This window comes from Sinocyclocheilus anshuiensis, unplaced genomic scaffold (genome assembly GCF_001515605.1).
Source record: "Sinocyclocheilus anshuiensis isolate Anshui unplaced genomic scaffold, SAMN03320099.WGS_v1.1 scaffold13, whole genome shotgun sequence".
Lineage (NCBI taxonomy): Eukaryota > Metazoa > Chordata > Actinopteri > Cypriniformes > Cyprinidae > Sinocyclocheilus > Sinocyclocheilus anshuiensis.
The window spans coordinates 3,517,653-3,536,007 of record NW_015538026.1 but is presented as its reverse complement, the minus strand read 5'-3'; the positions used below and the strand labels follow the sequence as shown (position 1 = coordinate 3,536,007).

The window sequence follows — 18,355 nt, the reverse complement described above, 5'->3', positions numbered from 1 at the left end:
GGGGAGTGAATGTACAGCGCCCTCTCCCACCTTCAACACCACGACTGAGGTGCCCTTGAGCAAGGCACCGAACCCCCAACTGCTCCCCGGGCGCCGCAGCAAAAAATGGCTGCCCACTGCTCCGGGTGTGTGTTCACGGTGTGTGTGTGTTCACTACTGTGTGTGTGCACTTTGGATGGGATAAATGCAGAGCACTAATTCCGAGTATGGGTCACCATACTTGGCCACATGTCACATGTCACGTCACATCCATTGTTTTTCTTGCCCAGGGACATCTCTCCCTTGTGTGAGAGTGAGTGGTTGTGAGTTGTTAAAATTGTAACAGTTTTTCATGATTACTTTTTGAAAAGTAAGGCCGAGTAACTTTGTAATTTTGTTTCCCTGAAATGCAATATTGAGCTGCCAGAATGTGGTCAATCGGACCTCCACCAGCAGTGGCGATACACCGTTTAGAGTTTAGGGCACAGCAAGATCCAGTAAAACTTTTTACTAACCTGTATCCAATATTTTGCATCAACCTGGCAATATAATCTGCCTATGACTTGGTTTGTTTTATAACGGCACGCCAGCGAAATCTTCCACATGCGCAGTAAAAAATAAATGCCAAAAAACATTCTTTACGCAAGTATGCGAACGCAGATGCTTGGCGCTCGACCAATGCACATACGCTCTTGTAAATTTGATCTCACACTAACAAACCTCAGTACTCAGAGTGACCGAATTGAAATTTTAAATGTATCTGACATTAAGCTTAAAGGGATAGTTCACCTTCAGTTGCTGGTCCCCACTGACTTCCATAGTATGGAGATTAAAAAAAAACAAAAAAAACACTATGCAAGTCAATTGGGACCAGCAACTGAAGGTGAACTATCCCTTTAATGTTTTAATATTCAGGCTTGCAAGTTGCTATTAACGTTAGAATGAGATTCTCTTTTAATTGTTGCTGAGGCATGACAGTAGTTGATCCATAAGAAATTTACGCTATTTTGCCGCTGTAGCTGAGAGTTGTGTTGAATTTCGGAATCGTGCCTGCGTTCAGGTATTTGCGTAACCGAACATGAGGCTGCAGTTTGGCCACAGAGTTAGTCTTGAGTTACATATTCAAAGAATGGCACGTTAACCACTACTACGCTAAACGTAGTACGCAGAAACGTCAAAGCCATTCTGTGTTTTTAGATGGACATGTTATGATTGGACAAATCCAAACAGATCACTATGTAAGACTTACAGAAACAAAATCATTCATATCATATATTGATGAAAGGTTTCATAACTGTTCTTGGCAGCCTAGTGACATTCTCCCATAGTGTACTAATATCATTTATTAAGTTTCCATGTTCTTATCTGCACTTGAAAATAGAATGTAGCCCAATCCTCTGCTGGCCTGCTGATTGCCTGCTGTGTGCCGTCTCTATTGTCATGATGTGAATGCTATGCTGTTAACTGTCTGGCACCATCTTAAGACAGGGCTTGAATTTGAACAAAACCCCCCTTATCTGCATATGTACTGTATTGCTGTTTTCTTTCTTTTTGGAAAATTTTTGTGAAAGTTCTCTGCATTTTAACTAATTATGGGAATTAAAATTACAAAGAATAACAATCTGCCGATCTCCTGTTTTAATTTGGTGATTGATGTTTTAAAGTTGAAGATGTGGGTTTTTCTTTGGATTTTTTTTTTAACTTTTTCCACAACACAGCAACCAATGGTGTGAGTTTGTGGTGGGACTGTTTGGCCAACCATTGGAAGATGTGAAAAAGTGTAAAATCTATTGGAAAAAAACATTAGAAATACCGTATGCACAGATATATGTGACCCTGGACCACAAAACCAGTCATAAGGGTCAATCATGACTGAATAAATAAGCTTTCCATTGATGTATGGTTTGTTAGGATAGGACATTATTTGGCCGAGATACAACTATTTGAACATATGGAATCTGAGGGTGCAAAAAAATCAAAATGTTGAGAAAATCGCCTTTAAAGTTGTCCAAATGAAGTTCTTAGCAATGCATATTTTTGCATTGATTTTTGGCATAAAAGAAAAATCAATAATTTTGACCCATACAATGTTTTTTTGGCTATTGCTACAAATATACCCCAGCGATTTAAGACTGGTTTTGTGGTCCAGGGTCACGTGTGACAGGCATTAAAACATTTTCTGCCAAAAGTTTAAAAATTTTTTAGACAACATGGAAAAAATCACTTCCGTTACACACTTCTATTAATTATTTAATAAAGTAATGACAATAAACTAAACACTATGCAGACTAAAGTTATTAAACGACAATTAAAAGACAAAGACAACAATTAAAAGACAGCCTTCTCTCTTGCTCAATGCTTTGAGTAACATTAAATAAAACATTTTAGTTTCATATTTACAGAGCGCCTGCAGAGATAGTTATGGGTAAGACTAGTTGGGAGGCAAGAAAAAAAATATTTGCACATTTTCATAAGAGACTTGCACAATTTCTCGAACAAAATGTAGCTTTAAATGTATTCGTCAAAAGGATTAAAAGATTTAATATGGAATAGTTAACAGAAATGCAGGAAATCAAATATGAGAGCGCACAGATGTCTCGCAAAAACAAATTTGAAGAACTTTTTTTTTTTTTTTTGTTGCAGAGAGAGAACACAAAGTTTTATAAGGGAAGAAAAAAGATTTCATCATGTGCCCTCAAGGCTCCAATCACATCCTATCTGAGATCTCAGATGTTTTTCTACCAACTTATCCTCATTCTAGAGATATAACAAAGAGTGAAAAATTGAAGGGGGTCTGAATACTTTCCGTACCCACTGTATATATATATATATTTAAATGATTTTAAATAAAAATCATTATTTTAAGTCAAGGTAAAACATTGCACCACCAGCATAAACAATAAAACAGAATTCAATCATTCACACTGTTGTATTAGTTTGTCATTTTTATATTTAAAAAAAAGCATTATTAAATAAGATTTGTAAACAGTTCAAAAGTTTGGGGTCATTAAGAATAAAATGAACACTTTTATACAGCAAGGAGAGGACACATTCAATTAGGGGTGGGCCATATGGCAAAAATATATCACAAATTTTTTTTTTCAGGAAAATCACGATTCTTTGTCATGATGGTTTTACTATTTTGCAACTTGTATGAGCGGTACAGCCCAATTAATTTCCCGATTTTAAAAACAAAACCTTTCAAGGTAACAAAATATCAAATAAAAAAGAATGACAGATGGCCAAAGTGGGTGAAGATAAAAATCGTTGTCATTATTTGATCATTGTTATTAAAAAATAAGAACAAAAATACCCATTACAAACATAATATACAAATAAAACAAACAGTGCTTTATTTGTCAAGTAGAGAAGGTGTATTTAGCAGTAACATTCAAGAAATTTTATCAACAATTTAAAAAAATCACTATAAACACTTCACTGTATAAATTATACATTGACTCTTATTAAAGCAACTGTATTAAAGTTCTTCAGTCGAGCAGTGAGTGATTTTTCTCTGTTTTTATGTTTTATTAACATTAAAGCAATAGTTCACCTAAAAATTCTGATATTTACTCGCTCTCAAGTTGTTTTAAACCTGAGTGAGTTTCTTTCTTCTGTTGAACAAAAGTTATATTGAAGAATGTGGGTAACCAAACAGTTGCTGGTCCCCAGTGAACAGAAATGCAGGAAATCAAATATGAGAGCGCACAGATGTCTCGCAAAAACAAATTTGAAGAACTTTTTTTTTTTTTTTTGTTGCAGAGAGAGAACACAAAGTTTTATAAGGGAAGAAAAAAGATTTCATCATGTGCCCTCAAGGCTCCAATCACATCCTATCTGAGATCTCAGATGTTTTTCTACCAACTTATCCTCATTCTAGAGGTCAATACTTTAGATTTCTGGTGGAATACAGAATCATAGCTTCAGGTAATAAAACAACATTCTCAAAAGGTCCCCAGTATTCACATTCATTCATGCCAAACATCTTCAAAATCATTAAATAAAAAGTAAAAAGATATCCTCTACCAGTGCTCTTTATGACATCCATGAGCCTTGACCATCTCAGGCGTTAGAGTTTGTGTTCTGGAGGGTCTGTGATCTGCGACGTTACGAACATGACTAATGCTGCCCGGGTTGGGAGCGTCTGAGTTCTCCACCCGTACCTCGCTCTGACTACAGAGCCTCAGAGCCTGAGAGATAAACACATCCAGGTCAAAATGTTCTTCTCCGGAAGGATCCATCTGTGAAGGCTCTTCATCATTTTCACAACGAATGGAGGAAGACAGGTAATCGGATGAACTGTGCTGAGGAGAGGAAGGTGAAGTGGGCAGCAGAGAAGGAGGAGCGGAGAAGAATGGGTTAGGACTCCTCCTGCTGTCGTGAGGGCTGGTCAGTTGCAAAGCCCCTGGGATTTGAGGAGGGGAACACGGGGAGGTGAGTGGTTCTTGAGGAGAACCAGGCGAGTGGAGACCAGACTGTGTGCTCTCCACCCAGCGTGAGATCTCCTGGAACAGATCTCCGGGCTCGGCGAGAAGCTTCTCCACGCTGCCCCCTCTTGGAGCAGACATGCTGTTATGCCTCCAGTGAGACAGGTCCAGTATTAGCTTGGGTTCAGAGTAGTGCTGCGGCTTTCCTTCCCGCCACGCGATCTTATCCAGGTAGGACGGAGAGCCCACTTTGTAATCGCAGGAGCGGCCGCAGTCCAGCTCCGTGAACTGGCTGCAGACGCGCTCCAGAGACGAGTGGGATTGGTCTTGCAGAAGAATGGAGCTGCGTTGGGAGTGTTTGATAGTATTTTGGGTGCTGTCATCATATCGCTACACCGAAGAATGGGTTAGGACTCCTCCTGCTGTCGTGAGGGCTGGTCAGTTGCAAAGCCCCTGGGATTTGAGGAGGGGAACACGGGGAGGTGAGTGGTTCTTGAGGAGAACCAGGCGAGTGGAGACCAGACTGTGTGCTCTCCACCCAGCGTGAGATCTCCTGGAACAGATCTCCGGGCTCGGCGAGAAGCTTCTCCACGCTGCCCCCTCTTGGAGCAGACATGCTGTTATGCCTCCAGTGAGACAGGTCCAGTATTAGCTTGGGTTCAGAGTAGTGCTGCGGCTTTCCTTCCCGCCACGCGATCTTATCCAGGTAGGACGGAGAGCCCACTTTGTAATCGCAGGAGCGGCCGCAGTCCAGCTCCGTGAACTGGCTGCAGACGCGCTCCAGAGACGAGTGGGATTGGTCCAGGAAGCGCTCTGCGGAGCTGCTGTGGGAGTATTTGCGAGGGTCTACCTGAGCCTCCTCGATGTGGGCTGTTGAACTCGCTCGTGGATCTCTTTGAACTTCTTCGTCTTCCGCCTCTCCCAGTTCAGAGATGCTCTGCATGCAGCCACACTGCTCCTGCTGCGCCCAATAAACGTCTGACGACAGACTCCCATCATACCTGAAAGAGAAACATGTATATACAGTTTTATGCATATGCATATGAACATTTGTTTGGCATACAAAGTATAAAATGATGCATATCAGCAGTTCGTCACTGCGTTATTTTAAATATATACAGTGGGTACGGAAAGTATTCAGACCCCCTTCAATTTTTCACTCTTTGTTATATTGCAGCCATTTGCTAAAATCATTTGTTAATTTTTTTTCCACAAAGCTTGAGATACTATTTTAACCTGGTGAAATGTAAATGACACTGCGCATGAAACTATATTAGTTTCTTTTTTTTCTTTTTTTATCCATCTGGACCATAGAACGGGACTCTCAAAGCCTTGACATCTGGGTATCCGGTAGACAAGTCGGTAAATTCGAGTAAAATCACAGGCTTCGCTTATCCCGTGCGAATGCACCACATGAAATTCAGAGGTGGGGGGTTAATTTCAAAATCACACAAGGTCTCCAGATAATACTAATCCCGTGCGAATAGGGCTTTAGTCTATTAAACTGTTTTCTTAGGCTATCAAATATTTCAACTTCAATCCAGACCAATGTAAGCGCATTACTTTAAGCACAAATGTTATGTTTGCAAACAAAGAAAAGAGTCAAACTAGTGGTAATGAAGACCATCTGTGGCATAGACATTAATTTCTCTTCGACAGCAGCATTTATGCAGTTAGTCAAAACGTTTCAAAAGTTCAATTCTGTTCCTGATCTTTGGTCTCAGCTAACAAGTTTGTTCACCTTCCACTGCTGGCTCTGATCAGTAATGAAAGAGCTTCTGTCAGATGTGCATATATGGACACACAGAGGACAACAATGACATTCTTATTAAGTTGTCACAGAGTCCTCTATGAGTTCTAATTATGCAGAGGTTTAATAAGTTTCTATATTTGAACAGCATTCTACGTCACGGATAGGTCCTCTGGGCGCTTCAGTACCCAGCTGTGGAAATTGCCTTTTACATGACCCTTGTTTTCACTGTTCCAGCGTTCATGTACCCACAAACTTTTAACGATCAAACTTTCATCATTAAAGAAGTATCAAAGAATGAATGCAGACTTTAATTCGCTCTCCAAAATTGGTTTCATTATGCTCTAGTACTCAAGTACTGCATTTTTATTGGGTCCACAAATCCCAGCACAAACCGCTTTTGTTTGCTATTTTAAGTTTTATTATTATTATTATTATACTTTTTTTTTTAAATGTTCCTTTCTGGCACTCAACCCACAGGGTAACAAACCTGTTTCTTAGCTTTTCAAACACATATATGATGGTAAAATGCTTAATAATAACAATAAAATTTGGGCTTTGTACTGTACATAATTTGGAGAAAACCACTGTTCAGTGGAGGACACTTTTTTTTTTTATAATATTCACATTTGTTATCGAGTAAACTTCATTTCAAAGTCATATAAATATTATTATATTTATTATAAATCACATAAATATTATTTTAGTATTTTTATTTGTTATGAGAAATATGTTCGTTGCCAAGAAGCAACATTGTGTGCCAGTGAAATGGTTGCAGTGAATGCAGACACTGTAGAACATATATTGCTATTATTATACAGAAAATTCAGCTTTGCCATCACAGAAGTAAATTACATTTTAAAATATATTGTCTTTTCACAATTTTAAATTGTAATACTTCACAGACCCTACTGTTTTTACTTGTATTTTCTGTTTTCTGATCAAATAAGTTATTTAAAAAAATATATATAAAAAACAATCTTACGGTAGTGTCTAAATAATTTTATTGAAGTTATTATTTATGATTTTTGGTCCATGCAAGAAATAACAAATTTTTTAAACATTTCTTTCATAATACGTGCAATAGAGGGTTAAGTAATCCAAAGATTAAAGATGGTAGAAATGTGGATTGTACTTTATTTGAAAATGTATTAAGACATTAAATAAATTAAATACATTTAATTTATGAACTAAACAATTACGTTTTCTCTGCTATATAGATTATGTTCTTTATAAAAGAATGTATAGAGATTGAATTCTTTATAAAAGAGCAAGAGTGTTTTTTATATACCGTCATAGATCTGTGTCAGCAGCACTGGAACTGTGCGTGCCAGAAAAACTGTAACAAATTACATCATCTGGAGAGAAAAGCTTGAACTCTGGGTGTCGGTAAGTCAGAGTGCCTCGTGTGACATGCGAGCAATGTACCTGTCCCAGTGGGAGCTGAGCGCATGACCGTGCTCGGTGACCTGACTGTCCTCTAGCTCGTCCTCTATGCGAAAAGGCTGCAGGGAGACAGGCTCATCCTGAGGACACGAGTATCTCTGCAGGTATGGGTGAGACAAAGCCGCTTCTGCTGTCAGCCGGTCCATGGGATTAAAGGTGAGGATACACTCCAGAAAATCAATGGCTGAAATGTGGAGACAGTGAATAATGCAGTTGATGTATCACAGTATCACATATTTAAAAAAATATGCTCAGCTTACCTTTGTCCTCCACCTCTGGCAATAGTTTTCTGAGTGACTGCTTGACCTTCCACCCTTGACCTACAAAAGAGGGCATGACCTTCAGCAGTTCCTGTCGGTCCTCTTCTCTAATAACAGGAACAGTGTCCAAAATTAGCTGCATCTGCTCCAGTTCATGAGCACCTTAGAGAAGAGAATCAAACAGACAGGCTTCGTAACTTTGTCTGGCTCCAGACTGTGACAAGTCAAGGATCTTACAAGTTTAATAATGAGAACTGTATGTTATACCAAGCTTGTGTAGAAAGGCAAGAAAAATGTCTTAACTATTTTAAAATTGTTAAAAGTTTAGTATTTAAAACTTTTAAAGGGGTCATATGATGCTGCTAAAAAATATATATATTTTGTGTATTTGGTGTAATGAAATGTGTTTATGCGGTTTAAGGTTAAAAAAACACATTATTTTCTACATACTGTACATTATTGTTTCTCCTCTATGCCCCGCCTTTCTGAAACGTGTCGATTTTTACAAAGCTCATCAGTCCGAAAAGCGAGGTGTGCTCTGATTGGCCAGCTATCCAGTGCGTTGTGATTGGCCGAATACCTCAAGCGTGTGACGGAAATGTTACGCCCCTTACCATATTGTGATGCCTTGTCCCGGCACGACGAGACAAAAACATTAAAAGCCATTATAAACAGTATTGTAAATACAACTTAACCACTGATTTCTAGTCGTGTCCTCTTTTGGAAGACCAAACAAAGTATTTTAGCTTTCACAATGAAACCGCGTCACACACCGCGGCCTTGCGTGAGCGGAGGCCTAAATAAAAGTTACGCCTTCTTTCTTTGCGTGAACATTTGGGCAGTGTTATGGAAATCTTCCCACATCGTGACGTAGACATGTGGGGGCGTGTTAGAACGAGCCGTTTTAGGTAGGCGTGGTTGACTCTTAACTTTGATAAAGAATATCTCTTTGGATTTGAGACTTTAGTCTTTGCAACTTTACAGATCTTCTTTATGCACCAAGAGCTTGTAACACTCCAAAGAGAAAGGAAAAAATGAAATCGCATCATATGACCCCTTTAAATACTAAACTCGATTGATATGTCTGGCCTAAACGTCTATTTTTACTTTACCACCAATAGCCACTAGAGGACGCTCTAAGACTACGTCTGCATAATGAAGATTGATGTTCTTGTTTCTCAAGTGAACCGCAAGATATATACAAAACCAATAGAGCAACAGAAACACTAATGACGACCCTTTGCTCATTACTGAGCGCTGTTCTAGTCTTACCTGCAAACAGCATGCGGCCTGTGAGCATCTCAGCCAGAATGCAGCCTGCGGCCCACATATCAATTGCTTTAGTGTAGTTATTTGGAGACAGCAGCAGTCTTGGTGAACGGTACCATTTAGTGACCATTCCCTCTGACAGATATCCCTGCAGAGAAAACATAAAATGTCATTCATATACAACATACACAACTATTAAATGGTGTACTTAACATGATAATAGCCATTTTTATTGTCGTTTTTTGAGGTTGACAGCCTGAAAAAACAACTTATATATATATATATATATATACACACACACACACACACACACACACACACACACACAAGTCCTCAATTGCACAGCAAGTTACTTTGATTAAAAGCAAATGAATAAACCTAATAAAACAATAAATAAACCTAATATAAATATATATTATACTGTTTTACTGTATTTACAAATTAATGTAGCCATTTTATTTCAATTCAAATGAACCGTTTTCACTTTGTGTATTTTAAAATGTTATTATTCCTGTGCTGGCAAAACGGATTTTTTCATGATCCTTCAGAAATCATTCTAATATTCTGATTTGATACTCAAGAAACTTTTTTTTTTTTTTTTTCAATTTTGTGTGCTTAATATTTTTGTGAAAACCATGATACATTTTTTTCAGGATTCTTTGACGAATAAAAAGTTCAAAAGAACAGCATCTATTTGAAAATGAAACCTTTTGTACCATTATAAATGTTTTATTGTCACTTTTGATCAATTTAAATTTGTAAATGCAAATGTGGTGTATAATATAAATCTAAAAAGTAGGGTGTAAAAAAGCTATGTGACTCAGCATCAATGTAAAATCTGATAAGAAGCTGCTGATGTACAGTAACCCTATGACTCCCAATACCCCCCTCCTACAATCTCCTTCAGCTCATCCTGCCGTCCTTCATCCTTTCCTCTTCTTTCTCACCTCCCACTCTTCCCCTGGGCCCAGGTGATGAATTATTTGTGAGATTTTAGCAGGCAGCCTCAGTACGTAGGGTGGATCTGAAGGGTGATGGTGACACAAACGAGAATGATATTTTCATATCCTGCTTACAAAGAGAGCCTTTGTCTTCTCACTGGAGCTGATTCACTAAGACCTTTGAAACTGTTCACAAACCAGACGAACAAAGACTGAAAATGAGCAATAATAAGAAAAAAATAATGGCATAGATCAGGCATCTTGACCAACGAATGTCTGTGCCGCTGGTTTCGTGCTGTCAAGAACTGTCAGTGCAGCTTACACACTGAGAAGGACTTGAAAATGAGGATTTTCTGCTGCCAACATCTCACATTTCACTGGCCAAAAATCCACAAATATAATACATTTACATATTTTTAGAAAGTATAACTTTAATATTTTATATTAATAGAGTTATTTTCATTTAATTATATTTATATACAAATATAATTGTATTATATATGCACAAAAATCCTGTAATGTACCGGTTACCAATAATACTTTATAGTAACTGAGCACCAAATCAGCATATTAGAAATGATCATGTGACACCGCAGATATATTATATTTAAAAAATATATAACATATATTAAAATAATTTTAAAAATGTTATTTTAAATTGTAATAATATTTTTAATCAAGTAAATGCAGCCTTGGTGACCTTAAGAGATGCCTTTCTAAAACATTAAAAAAATTTAAATGAATTATGAAAATTATGAATTTGAATTATTCCAAACTTTTAACGGTAATGTAATATTTAAATATGTGTATTCATTTGTTTTTCAATTTTCCAAAACAATCTTACATTAAATCTGTTACAAAGGCAATCATAAGTCCTTAAGAACTATAATTAAGCAATATAATAAAGCTTACAGTATGTTTGTCTCTTATAATCTATGGAGTACCTATTTAAAATAGCTGCTTACGCTGGTCAAGCCATCATAAATGAGCTACTGAACAGGACAATGGGCCAACTGGTTGCTTATTTAAATTATAGATGACATTCAGAGTCCACATCATCTTTATTCTCCATGTAGTATTGAAGGAGTATAACCATCTGTGGCTCTCTCAGTCCCCTGCCTGCACTGCTAGCATATGTGGATCCAGATGCTTCTGTGAATCCATAGTCCACTTATCTGTGATCCTCTAGATTTGGGAACTGAATGTTCCCTCCATGCTGAGAGGGGAACAGACGCGTTCAGTACTGAGTGGCAGAGTTGCAGGAACTCGCTCAGTGAATGGGTGAAAGGAACTACTGCCCTTAATTCACTGAAGCTCACTGCATACTCAGAGGTGCAATGACATACTAATGATTCTTTAGACTAACACAACCAGGAGTATCGTGCACCTATATTCTAAAGGGGGCACAGGTGGCAGCCCAGGCTCACTTGGTATCCTTGGTAAATAAGACCAAAAAAAATAAGGCTATTTTTCTCATAAGGGTATTTACTGTATATAAGGAATGGGATAGACAAAAGTTAAACCACACTTCAAATGTATGAATTTCATTGCATTACATTAAAAAAATATATCAATCCAAGTGGTATCTGGGGGGGGGAAATGCTACAGCAGATATACAAATATTAATAAGCACGACCGTTTTCAACATGGATAATAATACGAGAGTTTTTTGAGCAGCAAATAAGCATATTAGAAGGATTTCTGAAGGATCATGTGATACTGAAGACTGGAGTAATGGCTGGTGAAAATTCAGCTAACATTTTTAAATTTATTACAATAGAAAATTTTGAATTGTAATAATATTTAACAACGCTATTATATTGTAAGTTAGTTTATTATGTACTTTGCTGTTTTTGTAGCGAGATCTGGCAACACACAGGTATCCTATCAGCACATATCCCGCTAATTGTTCCTAATCAGAAAATATCTGCTGAATTACATCTTAATCATTTTGTACAATATGTCTATTGTTTTCTAGTTAAACATACCAAAAATTTTTTAAAATAAATAAAACCTTTGTTGCCTAAAATTTCTTCTTCTAAATGTTTGTGCAATAAGTGTGGCTAAAGTGTCCAAACACTTTTTGAAGCCGCTGAAGAGAGAGCAGCTTTGACATTTTGATAATATATAAATATTTTGAGTGACATGAGAGCACAGGGATGCTGCTCGCACTGAGTCTGCAATCTCAGCTATCTTCCTATCAGTGCATGGCATTTTAAACAGGGCTCCCAAAAGAGTAGTCCTACTATAATTTCCTGGGCAGTTTTTATTCTAGCTGTTCCTTCCATCACAAACTGTGACTATCCCCCTTCCCTGATCATTCACCCCACCTTGTCCTGTCTCACACAAAGCTCTCCATTCATGTTATCCTCCCGGTCTGCTAGTGTTACACAGTGAGCTCTGCTAAATAATACAGAAGCACAATGAGACAGTAAAGAGCCACATTAATCTTTCAGCTCCCATAACATCAAGATAACTGTTCATAATTATTGTGTAACGGAATAGTATAATGTTTGAAAACATCTATGTGCAATGCAGTATGAAGTAACTATAGATTGTAGTTGTTATTATATTAATGTAAGGTCACCAGGATCAATCAGGCAATAATATCTGCATAAACATATCTGCACTGTGCCCAAAAAATGTTTCTATAAACTCCAAAGAATCATTATCAATCAACAGGTTGAAGTGCATTATTTGATGTACAAAACAGAAGAATTGTAAGCAAGAAGATTTTGTGCAAGATAGAAACACAATAACAGGTCAACAAAGAATTTTCTAATTGAACTTTAGATATAGACTACTTTAAAATGACTTACAGATGCAGGAAGCGTTTAAGCGTTTACAGGAAGCGTTTAAACCTCATGTAGTATAGCAGATACTACTGCTTAAAGGGATAGTTCACCCAGAAAATGAAATAAAAAAACTGTGTCTACATTTTCTCTTGATAATTAAACAGTTTCAGTTCCCAATGATTCCATTGTATGGACAAAAATTACAATGAAAGTCAGTGGGAACTGAAACAGTTCATAGAGGAAGGAAATCAGTAATACAGCCTTGGAACGACAGACTTATTTGGTTGAACTATCCCTTTAAGTTTCATTTGTAGCTGCCATCAGAAAGATTGATTAAAAGGAGATAATATAAAGTACTTCTGTTCCTAAGGAGGTTACGTTGAAGATGAAGCTGTAAATGGATTAATATGTCATTATATTAACAGCCAGCAGCTCATGATAATTGATAGGAAATGTGATTCTGCTAATCAAGGCCAGATTGTAACTGCAGGGTGAACCACAGTGAAAGCTCATAAGGCAGTACATACTATATGACAGTACTATACTACGAACATCTACAGGTCCCCAAAATGAACTAAAATAACCAGTTCTTCAAGGTATTATTCAGTGTGAACCACACTCTTACAAAAAGTAGTGGCGGTGCCATTACACTATGGCCGTATCAGATTGTAATACCCTTGTACTTTCATATATACTTGGTAACCTAATGATTCCCCTGATATTTACAATGTACTTCAAAGAATACCCTGGTACATTTCCATAGATATAGTATTGCCATGGTACATATACAAAAAACATTCAACCAAAACTACATAGTGTAATTCAAGACTACAGAGTAAATAATAAACATCTCGATAAATAATAATAATAAACATCTCGATCAGCTTTGATAGGATCAATACTGACTTTTTTGACCAACGCCAATACAAATTATTTTTATGTTTAATGACCAATAACTAATGCAGAACTGATTTGTAATTATTGTTATATGTCTAATTTTTGATAAAAAAAGAATGTATAACTCAATTATCTTCAAACCACAACAATAAAAACATAATATGAATTGATTAGTATTATTTTTTGGTTTCTTTTTTTGCAAAGTTGCTGTCTTGATCTGAAGATCTTAATTTATAAACTTTTTTTGGCAATGTCTAATTGTTCAGGTAATCATTATCATGTGATCATGCGATTATTTGTTATATTTTCTTGCAAAGTTGCTATTTCTATCTAAGCAAATTTATATTAGTTTTGGGGTAATGTCTAATATCTAATTATTATTTGATAAGTGTTATAAATAATATATACATATAAGTATTTATATACTTATATAAATATAAAATGAATACAGGTGACCATTTATCAATAGACCTGTTACTACAGCACTAATAACCAATAAAGTTGGAATACTGATAACAGATCTCAGTCATATACATCCATTAGGAACCACTGTACTATTTCTGTACCTATGTAGATGTCCGTTATTCTTTCTAGTGAGTGAAGCAGTACGTGCTGCAGTGACACCTGCCCTGCTGCTGTGACTCTTACCTTGTGTGAGTAATGTGGGTCCACAATGCGAGCCAGGCCGAAGTCTCCGATCTTCAGCAGCATTTGCTCTGTGTTGATAAAGATGTTCGCTGGCTTGAGGTCACGGTGCAGTATGTTGGCTGAGTGGATGAACTTGAGCCCACGAAGCAGCTGATAAAAGAGCAGGGTGGCGTGTTCTGCTGGCAACGGCCCTTGCTCCAGTAACCGTGCCAGGTCAGTTTCCATACACTCTTGCACAATGTATATTGCTGACACATGGGTCAGGTCACGCGGTAAAGGGTGACCGGATGGCCCCAACACGTCATACACCCTGACAATGTTCTCATGCTGCAGGTGGCGGGTGATCTTCACTTCTCTCAGAGCGTGTTTTATGCTGACGGCATCTTGCATGACCAGCTTCTTAACCGCCACACACAGGCCGCTGCGCCTGTCCACCGCAGAGAGGACGAGGCCGGATGCTCCCGTGCCAAGAGGACGCAGATCCTGGTAATGTCCCCCCAGGTCAAAGCCATATCGGAATGGGGATGTATTCTGCCAGGCCATGGCTTAGAGAGGAGCAATTGGGCACTGCCTGTGAGAGGCTGCAGAGAGTGAGGAGAACGATAAATGACCAAATAATGCAATATTCTATTACAAAGCTATAAAAAACACCAGATTATTTTTTATTACAATCTACAATTCAAACTACAGCTGCATGAAGCAAAAATTAACCCTTCTTCTTGAAAAGAGCGATCTTAAATCACATTTGCGCACTATCAAAGCAATGGGGGCACGGTACTGGGTGGAATACAGCTCAACACCCTAGTACAGGGCAAGTGTTTCCATAGCAACATCCCACACTGCTGCACACAGCAAACACTCTGAAACGCATTCTCCCAGGATTCTCTACCCTAAAAACACTCCATGATATATTCAAACTCAATTACACTGCTGCACTGGAGTTGGAGGTTCTCTGATGTCTGACTTTAACGTTAGCAGCAGGTGAGTTTCATTTATAATCTAAGAGCTTTCACTTGCCGTCTCCGGCTCCAGGCTGTCCTGTACCCTCCATGCTCCTCACGCAGCTATGTGTCATGCTTCTCATGCATTCCCTTCAGTGGAGAAAAAGAAAGAGAGAGACAGAAATCAGATATGCAGTTAGTTACTGATTACAATAAAAGCATGAATAGTTTAAAAATACCACCAAATGCACATTTTTACAGTTCATAGTTTTTCAAATGTTTCAGCTTGGTGATTTTCTACATTATTAAATAAATATGCATCTAGTGTTATTCCACTAGACTTAATAGTCTCATATCACTTATATATATCACATATCACAAGTATTTCTTGTTTTCCAACTCAGTTCTTTAAGATGAACTCCTTCGCCTTTAGCTGGCTCTTAGAGCGCAACAGTGCCCACACACTTTTTCAGCGGCCCTTGATCTGGAAGTTTTCTCCCATTAATTTTTCACATAGGGATTTAAAAAAAGTCTTTGTTAAGGCATTATAATCCATTAACCAAACCAACTCCTTTGCCTTTGAGCGAATCAAAAAATTACACACTTTGATTTGAAGCAAAAAAACATTTGAAAATTAGAACACAAAAACACAAAGGTACAAGACAGGAAAGAACTACAATCCCATAAAGCATTGCAAATGACAATCAAATTAAAAAGATGGAGAAATATAAAATATAAAACTATTTCTTTAAAGATGTTGATTGCATATATAAAAACAACATATTTTATGTTATATATATATATATATATATATATATATATATACATATATACATATAAACAAATATTAAGGTATTTTGAGAGCATAGGGAGACTAACTCAATTCTGTCATTCGCAGTGCCTCATGGGAGTGGGTGGGCACTATAGAGTTATTTTGGCACAACTTGCTTGTATTAGTTTCTGACTGGTGGAGATTACTTTACAGAATCATGGGTAATCTATTTTTTTCATGCCGCTGTTGAACACGATTATTTAAAAAAATAATTTCCGAAAAATAAAATCGGCAAAATAAATTGGTCTTATGGCTTCAACAAAAGCACATAGTAGTCTTTAATGCCTTTAAACAATAGGACTGTGTTTAAAGTTTAATAAGTTACCATTAAAATCAATTCCACTATGGAGAAAATTAATGGAATTTTTACTTCCGGAGCTTCTCCACAACCAATTATTTTTTTCTCATTCTACACACCTCCATGTAGTAGACATTAGCCATTGCTTGTTTAGTTTAGATGTAGGCTACCTGTATTGTTTATGCTTTGTAAAGAATTAAAAATATTATAAAGTTAACATTATTAGTATTAGTAGGCTATTATTATTACTACATATACTCCTCTCTAGAGCATATCAGATAGCCGGCCAATTCCAGTGCCACAACTTGAAGACATATGAGTTTTTAGTTCTTTAAAAATTAAGTATTTCTATTTGTATAACACCACAGGTCATGTGATGTCACATGGCAGCACCCATGAGGGGATGGACCCGTTCCTGTGTAAAATAAAAAAAGCTTTCCTTGAACCCTGGTAAGTTTTGAGTACCTATCTCATATGATAATTTTGATTTAAATAAATTACTGAGTGCACGGAAAAATCTAACAGAAACTAACGGACCAGACTGGGTGAGCCAAACTTGATAAATAATGCATATGACTATGGCGCTGACCGTGCAAGCGGATGCAATTTATTGTTGAACGTTAGAACAAAATGTATACATTTATTACACTAAATGATTTTATTGTTCATATTTATGCACAACGTTTGGTGAGGTAAAATAAAAACGGAGAACTTGTGAACCTGTGAACGAAGGCAAGAAAGCACAAATGAAGCTGTGGGTCCAGTTGAACACACAATAGGCAGCGCTGCATTCATTCGCCTTTGTGTGACTATAGTAGCCTAACGCCTGTATTTGGTTCTGAAATTGAACGGATGCATACAGAAACCCGTGCGCATTATACAGAATAACAGCAGTTTCACTCGCAAGTCTATTCAGAAGTGACAAAAGAGCCTATACACATATGAAACATAGTATAAAATCAACACTATCTTCTTATCTTCCGGCCCATCCGCGGAGAAAACTACAAAGGCAGCGATGCTCCAGGATCTCTTACCGTCGCCTGCTTTTGTCAGCTGCTCCACGGATTTGCTCTATTTGTGTTGGAAAAAAGAAAAACGAAACATAGTTTTCCATGGGGAAAGTGATGTTTTCGTAGTTCAGAGTTTGTTATTGAATCTTGGCACTGGTGCAGTCCGGTAGATGGAGGTTTTAGTCAGTCAGTTTGCTGCTGCTGCTGCCATGAGCAATTTTCCGTGTGTTATCAGAGAATGATATTAGATCTTACCCGCGATAGCGTCACCGGGAGAAACCGCCGAGAGAGCGTTCGTTTGAGACACACGGCATCTGTTCGTTTCCCAGTGTCCCTCTTCCACTGTGGATCTACAAGCTTTTCTTTGGCAAAACTCGTTGGTGCCCCCTTGATGACACTGCTTAACACTAAAAATTAAGGGGCAGTTTGTTCATTTTTAAGGGTGTCAGATGGTTTCTACAATTCAGGGATTCAGTACATTTTGTGTTTGCATTATAAATGTGGGCCAACAGAGCATTTCTGATAATTAGAGTTCAGGGCTTACTTTCATATCGTCATAAATGTGTCAGCATGAGACAGATAACAACTGAAGTCTATACCCAAAATTTGTCTAAATTCACGTGTGTATTTCCTCCGAAATGGAGTTGATAAACAACAGTCATTTGAGGATAATTATTAACATGCATTTTTGTAATCTAGAAAAATTTCGAAATATACTCAGACCAGTTTATTTCCATAATTTAATATCCTTCTGTTGAGCTAAATTCTTTTAATTAACATAATAAACATAGACGAGTATAAGACGGGTATAATTTGAACAGCAGCAAAAAAAAAAAAAAGACAAGACATCATTTGACAAACA

General features: G+C 37.4%; 1 protein-coding gene across 2 annotated transcripts; it reads right to left on the bottom strand.

Annotated features, from left to right (window-relative positions):
• Positions 1-3,662: 3,662 nt before the first annotated feature.
• On the bottom strand, positions 3,663-17,934 carry LOC107679920 (mitogen-activated protein kinase 4-like). Of its 2 annotated transcripts, none has more exons than XM_016475646.1 (8): positions 17,749-17,934; positions 15,430-15,503; positions 14,413-14,993; positions 9,135-9,279; positions 7,863-8,024; positions 7,585-7,786; positions 5,170-5,407; positions 3,663-4,694 (listed from the first exon to the last, which is right to left on the bottom strand). In XM_016475646.1, exons 3-8 carry the CDS (start codon positions 14,953-14,955, stop codon positions 4,002-4,004), a joined length of 1,983 nt encoding a protein of 660 aa, XP_016331132.1. In that variant the 5' UTR covers positions 14,956-14,993; positions 15,430-15,503; positions 17,749-17,934; the 3' UTR covers positions 3,663-4,001. The 2 variants fall into 2 exon arrangements, with proteins under 2 accessions (XP_016331132.1, XP_016331139.1); XM_016475653.1 differs by having other exon boundaries at positions 3,663-4,368; positions 4,844-5,407; positions 17,518-17,933.
• Positions 17,935-18,355: the final 421 nt, after the last annotated feature.

Coding starts and splice junctions, on each gene's coding strand:
- LOC107679920 (XM_016475646.1), bottom strand. CDS start 14,955: ATGGCCTGGCAGAATACATCCCCATTCCGATATGGCTTTGACCTGGGG. Junction 8,025..9,134: donor AGGCCGCATGCTGTTTGCAG/GTAAGACTAGAA, acceptor CTCTTCTCTAAG/GTGCTCATGAACTGGAGCAG. Junction 4,695..5,169: donor TGGAGCGCGTCTGCAGCCAG/TTCACGGAGCTG, acceptor GTCTGCAGCCAG/TTCACGGAGCTGGACTGCGG.